The 14217-nt window shown below is 48.8% G+C and overlaps 1 protein-coding gene across 3 annotated transcripts in view; it reads left to right on the top strand.

Annotated features, from left to right (window-relative positions):
* The first annotated feature begins 7083 nt into the window (after positions 1–7083).
* KCNC2 (potassium voltage-gated channel subfamily C member 2) overlaps positions 7084–14217 on the top strand; it is a 175287-nt gene continuing 168153 nt past the window's right edge. For 2 of the 3 annotated variants that reach the window (XM_055328684.1, XM_055328686.1), the window contains exons 1-2: positions 7880–8002; positions 8575–9238. In XM_055328684.1, the coding sequence (XP_055184659.1) occupies positions 8594–9238 (645 nt within the window). In that variant the 5' untranslated portion in view covers positions 7880–8002; positions 8575–8593. Of the gene's footprint in view, positions 7108–7879; positions 8003–8574; positions 9239–14217 lie in introns of those variants that run through there. The other variant, XM_055328685.1, reaches the window with a different exon arrangement.

The raw sequence follows: 14217 nt of genomic DNA, 5'->3' as shown, positions 1-14217 counted from the left end.
GGGAGCACTTCAGGGAACGTGGGTGGACTGTGAGTGGGAGATGGCCCTCGATTGGTGATCAATCAAAATGGGAAGGACACCTTCACCACCTCTGTTCTCTGAAGACCTTGGACGGTGGGGTCAGCGTCTCGCAGAAGGCAGAGACTCGGTCAGCCAGCTGGGTAGGGCTCGCGGGTGCGAGAGCTTGACTGTCTGGACAAGCAAGAAGGGAAAGGAGTGAATAGACTTGAAAGATTGCTTGGGAGAAAGAACTTTCTAAACTTGGGAACAGAGTTGAGTTTGCATCGGAGGTTAAAAAAAAAAAAAAAGACTAAGTCATAAAAGTTTCCCTAATTTTTAGCTTGAGCATCTTGTTGCCACTGAAACGATTTCAGGAAGAGTTGGAGATTGAAGTGAAGGGGCTTAGCTCTAGGCACTCTGCTCTCCTCGGGACTTGTCTCTAGTACCTAATACGCACTGACTGCAGCTTATCAGGGGACAAAACAGTCTACTGAAATGGTTACTAGTGAAAAAATAAAGGGAGAATTGTGTGTCCGATTAGGGAGGAATGTGTATTGTGAGTATTCTTTCGGCTATGTTTCATTAATAAACTGTATCCCCCACTGTGGGAATGGAATGGAATCAACCATTGCTGCTCTTAAATCAATTCAACTAAATGTTCAAATTTAATTATGGCGATACAACGATCAAAGACATTCAGAGAATACTGGGTTGTGCATGTAACGATGGCAACGAAATGGATGTTTTTCAGGGCACATGGGGGGTGCAGGCGGTGAAGTGTCTGCCTTCAGCTCGGGTCCTGATCCCGGGTCCGGGGTTGGGATCGGGGTCCCTCCTCAGCGGGCAGCCTGCTTCTCCCTCTCCCTAGACCTGCTGCTCGGCCTGCATGTGCCCTCTCCCTCTCCCTGTCAGATAAATAAGTAAAATCCTTAAAAAAAAAAAAATGAACGCTTTAAAAAAATAAACAAACGAAAGGGTGAGTTAAAAAAAAAAAGACATTGATGCTTTTCCCCTAACAGAAATTTAAATGATGTTTTATATCTCTTGAAAACAGTTAACTGTGGTATAATATTTTTTTCGGACGATCAATTTAGTCAAGGTGATCCAGACTGTAGTTTTATATTGTTCTTGACGTCTGTCCTCCAAACTGCACCGTATTCTGTGCTGTCCCATAGTTCGATTTCTTTAACAAATAAATAAAGATAAAATGGAAAAGCAGGTGTCAGTGGTCTGGCGAAGGAGAAGAATCCCAATGTTTTCCTCTGCGTCCTCTTTAGTACTGCTCCTGTGTCCTGACTTATTTTTACTCCCCTCGATTCCGTTTGAAACCTGCATACAGAGCTTCCCAGAAGCCTGCTCATCCCCGTCTTGGTGTTTTCCTAATGAGGAGCCTAGCTGCTGTGCCTACATCTGCTTGAGTTTTGCTCACATCTCTTTCAGCTTCCTTATTCCTTGAGCTCTGTTATTTCCTGGGGAAACCAACCTGATTATTTCCAACACTTTACAGATCATATTTGTGACTCGTGGTTTCCGTTCTTTTGTATCAAACGAACACAAAACAGTCGTCTTAAAATGCCTACTCTGCTTACCTATTTGGAGCATGCTTTCATCGTACGCCGTTTATGTAACAGAAGGGGGAAGAGCTCTGAGATATTTTGACAATGGGCTTTCACTGAATGATTGCTATCTTGCAAGTGTGTTTATTTTTCTCGTGTCTATAATCGTCTGTTTCCTATTCAAATCCTGGTTCCACATATATTCAGATCATGGCTCTACCATTTACTTTCCGGGACACAGACATTGGAATCAAACACCTGTGGGCTTGAATATTACCAGCTGCCTCTTATTAGCTGTGTGATATGGGGCAAGTTATTGTGAAATTTCAGAGTCTCAGCCTCCTCATTAGTAAAATGCTGGTAACATCATAGGCTGAGTGAGGATCAAGTGAGGTATATCTAAAGCTTTTGGCATCTTATTTTGTGCCAAAGTACTTAAGAAAGCTTTGACTACTGCAATTCCTAATAATTCCTTTTCCTTAATCATTCTCACAACCCCTTGCCTAATATGAAGAAAATGAGTATTTCCACACTTGCTTGTTAGACCTACAGTTTATTTTCAATAAATGTGAATCCTCTTCCTGCCCCATCCCTCCTTGAAATAATCTGCAGATGCCATGTTCGGCTACTTTCTTGTCATATTTTTATAAAATTCACTTCACTATAGCTTCCCATGGACATTTCATGAGGCATAAGACGCTTTTAAAAACACAGATTTCCAACTGCAGAAATTGGCACAGAATGGACCAACTGCATCAAAATCTCAGGGTGTAGATGTTCACGTTTTATGCTTCTCAGTGGAGTCCGAGGCACTGCACAGCACAGAACTCCCCTAAGGCTGGGAAGTCATAAAGGAGATGTAAAGGGAGGAAGTCTGTAAATAAATGTACATAATGTGTAGAGTAAGTCAGACAGGTGTGAAATGATTAGCACTAGGAGGCAGGGAGGTGCTAAAAATAAGGATCGTCAAGTTCCAATGAAATGTCTTATCTAACATCTGTGACCTATGGAAGAAAAAGAACATTAGGAAGTAAAGTGCACTTTGCTGACACCTGCCGATACCCTAACCCCGGGTGGTAGACAAGTCGTCCTAGGAGACGCTGCTGCATGTTGCCCCGTGGCAGTCACAGCGACTTCAAGTGGAGTGGTGAGAGTATTGGGCTGCTCTGGGTACGGAGGTTACCCAGCATCTAATCTATCATCTGTCGAATCCATCATCATCATCTATCCATCATCATCTTCTATTGAAATTAACGGCTGGTGCAGAAGGCTAGGGCCCAGAATTTTTTGTAGCAAGAGGGCTATTTTCGACTCTTGCTTTGAATGCTCATCAGTCAACATCATCCTATATTCGTGGAAAATTTTTCTCTTCCTTCAATCTAAAATGCCTTTTCTCAGCACTCTTGAACATTAATTTTCTAAGTATACAGTAAGCTCAAGTCGGCTGTCTATGTTGTTATGCTGGGTATTTATGCAGAGACTATGGCCCTTGACAAGCGATGTAAATATATATTTCCTGTAAATCAAATGACCAAGTGGTAAAATTAGCACTCTGTGAATTCTTCATATGTACGTCTAATCATAATTATCACAAGGAACTATGCTGGGTGGTTAAAAAAAAGTGCATTGCATAAAGTAGGTCATTAAAAGATGCAACACGTACATTTTCAAATTAAAATAATTTGAGAGGGACGCAGACTTATTGGAAGGATGCTAGAGTTTTGTCTTCATTACATCTGTGTTGAATCCCGTGTTTGACCCAGCTCGACCTCTGTGCGAAGCAGGCTGGGCAGCAGAGAGGAGTTAGGCTGCCATCAGAGGATGTGGTCATGATCCAGCTCCTGTCAATCGTCAGCTGTGTTATTTTGGTGTAAGACTTCTTCAGTTGGCATAGAAGTTACCACTAGTAGATGCCTAACATGTTCCTGAAACTTCCTTAGGCATTTATTGGCCTCATGTCACTTAATCTTCATATTAATGATGTGTCATTCTTCCCATTCTAGAATAATGAGAAGAATAAATTGAGTAAGAGGAGTTGTGGGATTTTCTTGGGGTCAGACCTCAGGTGAGTAGCACGCAGAAGACAAACTCCGTTTTACTTGTCTCCACAGCCTGAGGAACTAACCACTGTAAAATACCGCCTCTCAAAAACTTATGGAATGAGGAACGTGTATATCATATATTTATTTTCTTTTAGAATTTGCAATATCTGATATAAATGTTATTGTTAAAAGGGCAGGTATGTAAGTTCGTTTTTTTTTTTTTTTGTTTGTTTTTTTTTTTTACTTTTCAGATAAAGGCAACGTAGATGATGGATGAGCTTGGTAACAAACAACTAAAACTGAATAGCCCAGATACAGCATTTTTTTAGCTCATAATTTTGTGAGTTAGTGGATTTGGGCTATGCTCAGCTGGACTGTTCTTCTGGAGGTGTGTGTAAGAGCAGCGGTTCTTGGAATCCCTGGGATCCCTGGGTGGCTCAGCAGTTGGGTGCCTGCCTTTGGCCCAGGGCCTGATCCTGGAGTCCCGGGATCAAGTCCCACATTGGGCTCCCTGTGTGGAGCCTGCTTCTCCCTCTGCCTGTGTCTCTGCCCCTCTCTTTCTCTGTGTCTTTCATGAATAAATAAATAAAATCTTAAAAAAAGAAAAAAAAAAGAGCCGTGGTTCTGCTGCTGTGACCTGGCTGTGAATCATCTAGGGGCAGAGATACGAAATGTTAGCATCAGGGGACGGTATTTCTTTTAGGTATTTATTTCTTTCACATCTTTGCTCTATTATATCTTCTGACTTGTTTCCTAGGGCTGATTCTCTTTGTATAAAGATGTGTGTTTGAGAGAAAGAGAGGGAGGGAGAGAGGGAGGGAGAGCGAGAGGGAGGGAGAGCGAGAGGGACTGCAGGAGCCTGGCACACGTGTCTGTCATCATCAAGCAGGCCAGCTAAGCGCGTTTTCACAGCACCAGGGTAGGAGTCCAGAAAAGAGCGGGGACCGAGGTATGCAAGACCCTTTGAGGCCAAGGCTTTAGACTGGTACAACGTCCCCTCCACCTCATTCTGCTGGCCAAGGTGAGGTACAAAGCCGGCACAGATTCAGGGGCTGGGGAAACAGACTCGGCGGGAGCAGGTGCGAGTCCTGGGGTGAGGGGCAGGTCTTCAGGGCAGGGTGGGAAATGGTGGTCATCTTTCAATCTGCAGAGGAATTTTGTCCATGAATGTATTGCTCTTTGAAGGTGAATAATATTTTAAAAATCCTTATGCTGAACTTTAAGAGAGTTCATTTGCTCAACTGTTAAACTTTCACAAGCTTGCCATTCTGACAGTCCCAGCGTGGCCTATGAGATCAATCCATATTTCTGGTGGTGATGTAGCGCTCAGCGCCCGTGGCCCTTCTGTGACGCGGACTCAAGGGTATAAAGGAAGCAGCATTTCAGTTGCTTCTCTGCCAGGGGTAATGTCCATATGGCCTTTTGAATCCTTGCTCTGCACAGACCAACAAAGGAAACCACAACTGTTTTTTTCCACCTCAGTTTTCCATTGCCATCTTTCAAAGATTTGCTTTCTTTTCACTTTTATCTGTCTTTTACAGAAGCATCAGGGAGCTAGTTGGCTGGAGGGGTTTTCTGTTTTCTCCTGTGTTATGTAATGAAGCCTGGATATTTGTCTTAGGATCTTCCCCTCTTATATTGACCAGGAAAAAAAAAAAAAAAGAGAGAGAGAGAGAGAGAGAGAGAGAGAGAGAGAGACTGCATTTCATTCAGTGCCTTATTTATCAGTTCTCCATTGATAACTGCACATCTCTTCCTTTTATGTTTCCATGTTCTTATTTTCAAACTTATCTGGAATGTTCTCTGGTTTCACATCTAATTGTTTATGAATCACAAGAAAAGTCTGAATTTTTCTAAAACAGTGTCCTTTTGTCCGTATGATTATCCCTCGATAGCTCATAAAACCTTAGACCCCAACTGATTCCTTAGACCTGTGTTTTCCCACTTCCCTCCACAAGTCCTGTGCAGCAGCACCCCCCTCCGTGGTTTCTCTGTAGATCCCTCATAATACAATTTTAATATTTTCAACCTAAAGGCTTCCATTATTGATTTCTGCCATCCGTATGAGTTATCTTTCTGGAAGTCTTATACTTTAATATGAATAGTTCCTCCATTTAAATTAAAAGGAGTAATTTATACAAAACATTTTGCACCTAGTAAGATCTCAGTAAATGTTATCTATTACTATAAATGCTTCTGTTACTACACTTACTATTGCTAATTTATTTTAAAGCAAACCATATGCCTTTTCCCCCTATTGAATTTACATTAAGCTATATGAGGAACCACCTAGACAATATGAGAATGTATGTTATAATTTGAATATGATTTTTCTTTGGAAATTTTCTGGCAACTGAAATTTACTATCACTTATTTTAAGAACGGCCTCAGTGTTTGATAATCATGCTAAACTAGAATCACTCCCTCAGCACGTGGGGTTGGCCCTTTTGCCTGGGTGTGTTAGTAAAAGCGAATTTATGTGGTCCCGAGGCTGGGTCCATATAGCTGATCTTGGGGTCCTCACGGCACACTTACGGACATACTGTTAGTAGATTATGGTGTTTTCTTGCGTTGCTTTCCTAGACATCAGTAATCTTACAGGCACCTTCGAGTTCTTCACCTTAGTTACCTCCTGTCATGACAGACAGGTGTTTTCTGAGGGAACTGCTTGTATAACTGCCCACACCTCGCTGTCCTGTGTACGGCGGAAACTTTAGTAGGGATTCCTGACTTCCTAAATCACTGTGTCAATATCATAGGGTTTTCTAAGAGACTTTCTCTTACCTCCTACCTCGGGTTTTATCTACGCCCCCGGACGACAACTATCCATGTGGCCTCGAGTCTCCCTCTCAATATACACACAGGAGGTGCTATGGGATGAGCTGTGTCCAGCGCCCTCATCCTCCCAGAAAAAGAGAGGGGTTGGGGTCCTAGCCTCCAGAACCTCAGGAAGTGGCCTTACTCTGGAGACAGGGTCTTCACAGAGGTGAACAAGTCAAAATGAAGTCATTAAGATGGGCGCTGACCGGGCAGGGCCAGTGTTTGTCCCTACAAGGGATATTTGGGCGGACAGGGACAGATAGCAGGAAGGAGAAGGGACACGGGGTAGGGAGCCATCTGCAAGCCCAGGAGAGAGGCCTGGACTAGGTCCCACGCGCGCAGCCCGCGGAAGGAACCGGGGCGGCCACACCTTCGCTCTGGCTTCCACCTCCAGAGGGGAGATCGCCAGTCGCCGCTTGCTGCAGCTCGGCGTGGCGCTCCACAGCCCAGGCAGCCCAGGCCCGGCGGCCCCGGACGGGGCGACTTGCGCGCGGACGTCTGAGCTCGCCTCTGCTGCTTCTAAGGAAACCCGAGTTTTCACTTGCTGGAGCATTGTGTTCCTGGAATAAACTTTTCAAACTTGTTTTGTTTTATATAACCATGATGTGGTGACTGGAGACCTACATTCGACTGGGAAGAGCGAACCGGAGCATGTGCCGGACGCGCGCAGCAGGACGCACTCGTCACCTGTAAGTGGACCTCTGGCTCCCACCCGCGGTCACGGGGGCGGGCGAGGAACCACTGCTGGAGACGCTCCCTCGCTGGTCGGGAGGGGCGGGCGGCGGGAGGGGACACGGGGTGCGCGTGGGGCGCCCGCAGGCACCGGCTCGGGAGGGTGGGGACCGCCGCGCGGCAGGAGGACGCACGAACCTGGTTGGTACGCGAGCTTCCCCAGACCCACCCAGCCGCCCACCCTTCCCGAGCTCGGGGCGGCCGGGGGAGCGGAGGGCGCCGCCCGAGCAGCGGCCGCTCCCGGGGGACACGCGGGGCGGGGCGGGACCTGCAGGTGCAGGGGCGGGGCCGGGGGGGGGAGCTGCGCGGCAGGTGCCCGGGCCCGACCCCACGCTCTGCCCTGCACCCCCCTCCCCGCGCGATGCCGGGTGCGGGCGCCCAGCCGGGGGTGGGGGGCGAGCCCAGCGCCCCGGAAGGCGGAGCGAGCACCCGAGCCCGGGGGCGCCAACAAGTAGTTTGCGGTCGGGGGCGGCTCCCCCGGCGGGAGGCAGGGGCGACCTGGGGGCGGCGCGCGGACCTGCAGGCCCCCCCCGGGTGCGCGGGGGGCGCGCGGGGTGAGCCGGGGCGGGGGGCCCGGTGTCCGGGGGGGCGGGGGGCGGGGTCCCGCGGCTCCCGGGGGGCCTCGCCCTGTCCGGGAGCGACCCCGCGCCCCGGCCCCCGGCGCCCGCCCCCCGCGGCCGTGTGTCTGGCGGAGGGGGATGGGGAGGGGGGCGCTGGCGCTCGTCCGCCCAGACGCGGAGCCTGCTTAGCGATTCCCTTTCCCAAGTAATAATAACATCAACAACAGCAGCGGCAGCCACGGTAGTGATGTGCGGAGGAAATTGGATCAGGAAATTAGTCACGGTCTCCCTGGTGAGAGGCCGCGGCGGGGAGGTTCGGTGCTTGGCCTCGGGCGGGGGGTGTCGCCGGGTCGTGGGGGCGCGGGGCGCCGCCGGCCGTGCGGGTCGGGGTCCGGGTCGGGGTCCGCGCATCGGCGCCCAGCGGGCCGAGGGGCCAGCAGAGACTCCCCGCCCAAGGGGCTGCCCCGGGCCGGGAGGGTACGGGGTCGGGGGGAGTGGGCGGCAAGGGGGGCGTGAGGGTTGGGGGGCAGGGCTGTGCGCCGAGGGCAGGGTTCCCGTGCTCGGGACCGCGCGGGGGTGGTGGTGCGGAGAGCCGTATGGGGCCGGAGCAGGTGTCGGGGCGGGATCCGGGGCTTTCCGGGGGTCGGGGGTCCCGGGTGGGGGGTCCGGGACGGGGACCCGCCGTGCGCGCGTGCTCCGGGGCGGCTCGGCTGTGCCCGCGCGCGTGCGGCCGGGGACCGGGACCGGGACGGAGACCCGGACGGGGCGGGGGAGGGCGGGGGAGGGCGGGGGGAGGGCCGCGGAGGGCGGCTGCGGCTCCGCGGCCGCCCGGGCCCTAACGCGGCGCTGTGTTCGCCTCCCCAGTCATGTCTGAGCCACAGAGATGGGCAAGATCGAGAGCAACGAGAGGGTGATCCTCAATGTCGGGGGCACCCGGCACGAGACCTACCGCAGCACCCTCCGGACCCTGCCCGGCACGCGCCTGGCCCTGCTCGCCGCCTCCGAGCCTGCGGGCGACTGCCTGACGGCGGCCGGCGCCCCCCCGCCCCCGCCGCCCCCGCCCCCGCCGCGGCCCCTGTCCCCCGGGCCCGGCCCCTGCAGCCCGCGGGGCGCCGGCGGGGGCGGGGGCGGGGGGGGTCGCGAGTTCTTCTTCGACCGGCACCCGGGCGTGTTCGCCTATGTGCTCAACTACTACCGCACCGGCAAGCTGCACTGCCCGGCCGACGTGTGCGGGCCTCTCTTCGAGGAGGAGCTGGCCTTCTGGGGCATCGACGAGACGGACGTGGAGCCCTGCTGCTGGATGACCTACCGGCAGCACCGCGACGCCGAGGAGGCGCTCGACATCTTCGAGACGCCCGACCTCCTAGGCGGCGACCCCGGCGACGACGACGACCTGGCGGCCAAGAGGCTGGGCATCGAGGACGCCGCGGGCCTGGGGGGCCCCGACGGCAAGTCCGGCCGCTGGCGGAGGCTGCAGCCCCGCGTGTGGGCGCTCTTCGAGGACCCCTACTCGTCCAGAGCCGCCAGGGTAAGGCCACGGCCGGCGCCCCTCCGTGGCGGCACGGCCCCCGATCCGCCCCTGCGGCCTTGGGACGCTGGGGGGGGGGGGAGCAGGGCCCCGGGGTGGGGGCCGGCGGGACCCGGGGCCTGCGCCTCCCCGCCCCACGCACCTGACACCCACTCCAGCAGGTGGCACCTCCCCGCCCCAAGCACCTGACATCCCCTTCAGTGGGTGGCACCTCCCCTCCCCACGCACCTGACATCCACTCCAGCGGGTGGCACCTCCCTGCCTCACGCACCTGACATCCCCTTCAGTGGGTGGCACCTCCCCTCCCCATGCACCTGACACCCACTCCAGCAGGCGGCACCTCCCCAGCCCCACTCCAGCAGGTGGCACCTTCTCTCCCCACGCACCTGACATCCACTCCAGCGGGTGGCACCTCCCTGCCTCACGCACCTGACATCCCCTTCAGTGGGTGGCACCTCCCCTCCCCATGCACCTGACACCCACTCCAGCAGGCGGCACCTCCCCAGCCCCACTCCAGCAGGTGGCACCTCCCCTCCCCAGGCACCTGACATCCACTCCACTCCAGCAGGTGGCACCTCCCCTGCCCCACACACCTGACATCCACTCCAGCAGTGGCATCTCCTCTCTCCAAGCACCCGACATCCACTCCACTGCAGCAGGTGGCACCTCCCCTGCCCCACGCACATGACATCCACTCTAGCACGTGGCACCTCCCCTACCCCACGCACCTGACATCCCTTTTAGCAGGTGGCACCTCCCCTGCCCCACACACCTGACATCCCCTTTAGCAGGTGGCACCTGAAGGGCCAATGCCAGGTCTGTCTGGAGCTTTGTCCCCACACAGCTGTCGCGCTTCGCCGGGTTCTTTATTTCCTGACTCTTTTGTTCCAACTTTTCCTTAGTTTGGATGCTTCTTTGGGCCTTCTGTTCCCCACGGTTTGCCAGGGAGGCCTGCCGCACTTGCCCATCTGACTCAAAGCAGCGGCTCCAGTTAGGGACCTAACGTGAGGCCAGGTCGGGAAGTGGAACCTAGTCCTGGCTGGGGCTCCCTGGAGGGCGTCTCCTGAATGCTGTGGGGGCCAGTCTCCCCCCAAGGGACAAGAATTCTGAATGGCTTGGCCCCGTGAGGTGGCCACACAGCGCCCCTGCACGTTGAGTTTTGGAGTCTGGCCCTTGCCCCCTTGGGCTCTGTTCATGTTTCTTACAGGTTGGATGTGGGTTGGTCACTTGGGTGATGCTACTTTAGTCCAGTTGTCTAAATCTGGGTAACATAGACTGTGGCAAACTTTATTTGACTCTTTAGATTGCCACTCCATCCTCAGTTTTTCTTTTCAGTTTCTAGCTTGAATGACAGTTTAAATCGAGTCCTTGGCACTCCCAATTAATTCTTCAGAATCCCATGAAGGGACTATAAAGGTAACCAATAATAGTTTCTCCAGTTTAAAGGAAATAAAAGGAATATAAATAACCAAAAATTATATAGTATGTGAAAGTGTTTTTAAATGATGCACAGGAAGGGAGTACTGTATTTAGTTAAATCTTTGCAACTGTGTGTGTCTGGTTTGCTTCTGATGCCCAGAAGAACTACCCCCCAGGCAGCTTCACTTGGGCTCCATCCTCGTTATTGTCTTCTGTATGTCAGCAGCCGCTGCCTCTGGGGTGTTGTGCAGCTGTCTATCTGATAACGTGTCAGAAGATGTGTTTCTGATACCACTTTAGAATTCTGAGGCTATGTTTTGTTTTCAGTTTGAAATAGAATATGAAAGAGACCATTTCAAGCATTGCTCCTCTATTGGATCTGGCGTTTGGATGCATACATACATTTTACTATGTCCACATTATGGCACTCAAATATAGGATTGGTAACTTCAACTCCGAAATCTTCCTTTTAGGGCTGTTCTATAAATTCTACAACAGTTGGATTTAAAACAAAAACAAAAACCAGTGCGTATTTACTTGAGTCACAGACTCATGACCATTACATCTGTGTTTTTTTTTTTTTTCAATTCCAGCTGAGTGCCACAGTGCTCTTTCCACTTGGTGGCTAAAAAGATAACCTGAATTTGTTTTCAGCCTCATCATGTGATTTCCTCCCCCCCCAGATTACGTGCTACAAAAGAGGGAGAATGTTTTATTATCTTTACCCGTGATAATATAATACATTTTATTGTAGGCTGCATTGCCTAGCAAAAACTCTAAGACGGTATTCAATTTTTATTATCGCTGTGGAAATTGATTTTTATTGATTATTGGTCAAAGGGTAAACTATTAATTTGAAAATAGTTTTTAAAAATCTTACTAAGATTTCATTGTAACAATATTAAAGGTTTGATATGCATCCATTTCAGGTGAGGAAAGAACACAGATGTATTAGAGATTACCACAAGGTCAAAGAGCCATTAGAAGCAGAATCAGCTGAGAATCACAGACCTGGAAAATTTCCTTGAGGTCCCTTCATGAATACCCTTTATTTTATAGATGAAGAAAATGAAGACTGCAGATGCTAAGTGATGGCCAAGGTCATACAGCAAGTTAATAGCAGATCCAAAATTATGATGGAGGTCTCATGACATCCTTCCCAGGCCCTTTTTGCCCCAACCACTGATTATAACTGACTGGCTTATGAAATCTCCATGGATCATGTTACTCTTGAGAGTTAATGCAGCATAAGACATAGAATTCTAATTCTGAAAGGTCATCTATGACTTTAAAAAAAAATTTTGTATTCCGGGACTTTGGTAGAATTTTTACCCTGTACAACCCAACATTAGAGTGAAGATATAGAATTCAAATTGACTTCTTCAATCCTCTTTGAACTTTCCATTTTTATTGACCTGTTATATGTAGTGTTTTTCTTTCTTTCAGACTGACTAACATTTGTAGGACTTGTCTTCAGGGAAATCCCTTTTCAAATTATTAGGGGTTGCCTAAGAAAGAGTAATGAGAGGTTGTCATTCTACTTAAATGTGATTTAATATTTTTATAGGAAACCTTTTAGTTCCGATGATAGCCTGACTTAATGTTATCTGGCCCATCTGATAAATAGAATTACATCGAGAGGTAAAAAAAAATTATATTTTGTGTGGATACAGTCCTAGAAGGCATAAGTCAGTTACCAGGTAGTTTGCTTCAGCTGTGGTCTTACTGCCACAGTCTCATTCTTAATAGAAGTTAAGTATTTAACTTTTATAAACCTTCTTTACACTAGTTCATCTTTTATTGATATGCTCGAGATGAACGTTTGTAACTGCCCGAATTCCTTTTTCAATTTGTTATTACCTGTCATCATCATCTTTATCTTTTCCCAGTATTGAGGAGATTGGTTCAATTATAGAGCAGAAGCGCTTTATTTCTAACTTTTATGATCTTTAGTGCCAGACTGAAACAACAGTGATAGCACAATTAATTGTCCTAACATTGTATTTTTGCTTTCTGTTTTGGTTGGCATTTCCCTCCTTTGTTGCTTTAAATTTATGATGTAAATGCGTATTTGAAAAGTCCAAATTATTCCGGTTAACTTGGTAAATGGGTTTGTATTTTGTACTTAAATGAATTCTTATCCTTAAGAATAGTATTCCAAAATAGAAATTTATAAAAAATTGAATATAAGTTGTCATGGAAACCTGTCCTGGAGAAAATGAGATCAGGAAAGAAAAGGAGAGATTATACTGTTGATGCCGTTGAGTGGTATTTACAAATAGCCAAAATCAAGGATGCACGGATGTGTTTGTGAAAATGTTATGCATTGTATCTTTCCAGTTTAATATTTAAGTGGAAAAGGGAAATGAAGCTTGTATGTGCTTTCTTTGGAAAACATTAACTTGTAGGTAAGTGAACAGGCGCCAGGCAGAAATTTTTTGATAGAACTTCTAGATTATTTAGAAGTAAAAAAAAGAAAAGGATAAGGGCAAAATACTAGAATCAAAATATTTTAAATAATTTGTTCCCAATATTAAGAGCTGAGAGCAGTTAGAAGTTTGTCCTTATCCCTCTTCCTTTTCTCATTTTTTTTGGGGGGGTGAGTGAAGGTGGTTGAATTAGGTTTACAGGGTGGCTCTTCTTTGGGGACTTGTCTATCTTTGGTTAGCTGAGAAAACTTTTTTTTTTTACTTTCAAAGAGCATCTTATTTATTTATTTATTTAATTTAAAAAATTATTTATTTATTCATGAGAGACAGAGAGAGAGAGAGGCAGAGACACAGGCAGAGGGAGAAGCAGGCTCCATGCAGGGAGCCTGACGTGGGACTTGATCCCAGGACCCCAGGATCAGGCCCCGGGCTGAAGGCAGCGCTAAACTGCTGAGCCACCCGGGCTGCCCTATTTACATTTTTTAAAAAGAGATTTTATTTATTTACCTGAGACACAGAGAGAGAGGGAGGGAGAAAGAGAATCTGAGGCAGAGTCCCTGCTGAGCTTGGAGCCCTAGGGGGCTGGGCCCCATGACCTGATGCCACTACTGCAAGGTCACGACCTGAGCTGAAACCCAGTCGGACAATCAACCTACTGAGCTACTCAGGTGCCCCAGACAGCAAATAACTGTTATGGAGCCACATCGGGCTCCCTGCATGGAGCCTGCTTCTCCCTCTGCCTGTGTCTCTGCCTCTCTCTCTGTCTCTAATAAATAAATAAAATCTTAAAAAAATAAATAACTCTTTGCTAGCTTTAAGTGTATCATTTAACTTAAAAAAATATAATAAAGTAAGGACCGTTGAGTTGTATTTTAAGATTACAGAAAAAACTATTAATTTTTCTTTTGTAAGTTTTGCTTCAATTCAAAGAATTATTGACCAAATACAGCTTGTTCATATAATATTGTTGCCAATTATTATAATTTTTAGAATATTTACTTAGCAAATATTGCTTATTCAGGCCCTCAACTATGGAAGTACCTGGGAATGCATGGAGAAGATACAGTTTTTGCCCTCAGTAAGCTCACCACCCTATTTATAATAAAACATTTCCTAAAAACATTGTCTATT

This window comes from Nyctereutes procyonoides, unplaced genomic scaffold (genome assembly GCF_905146905.1).
Source record: "Nyctereutes procyonoides isolate TBG_1078 unplaced genomic scaffold, NYPRO_anot_genome, whole genome shotgun sequence".
Lineage (NCBI taxonomy): Eukaryota > Metazoa > Chordata > Mammalia > Carnivora > Canidae > Nyctereutes > Nyctereutes procyonoides.
The sequence above is the reverse complement of the archived record's forward strand: the minus strand, read 5'-3'. Positions and strand labels throughout refer to the sequence as shown.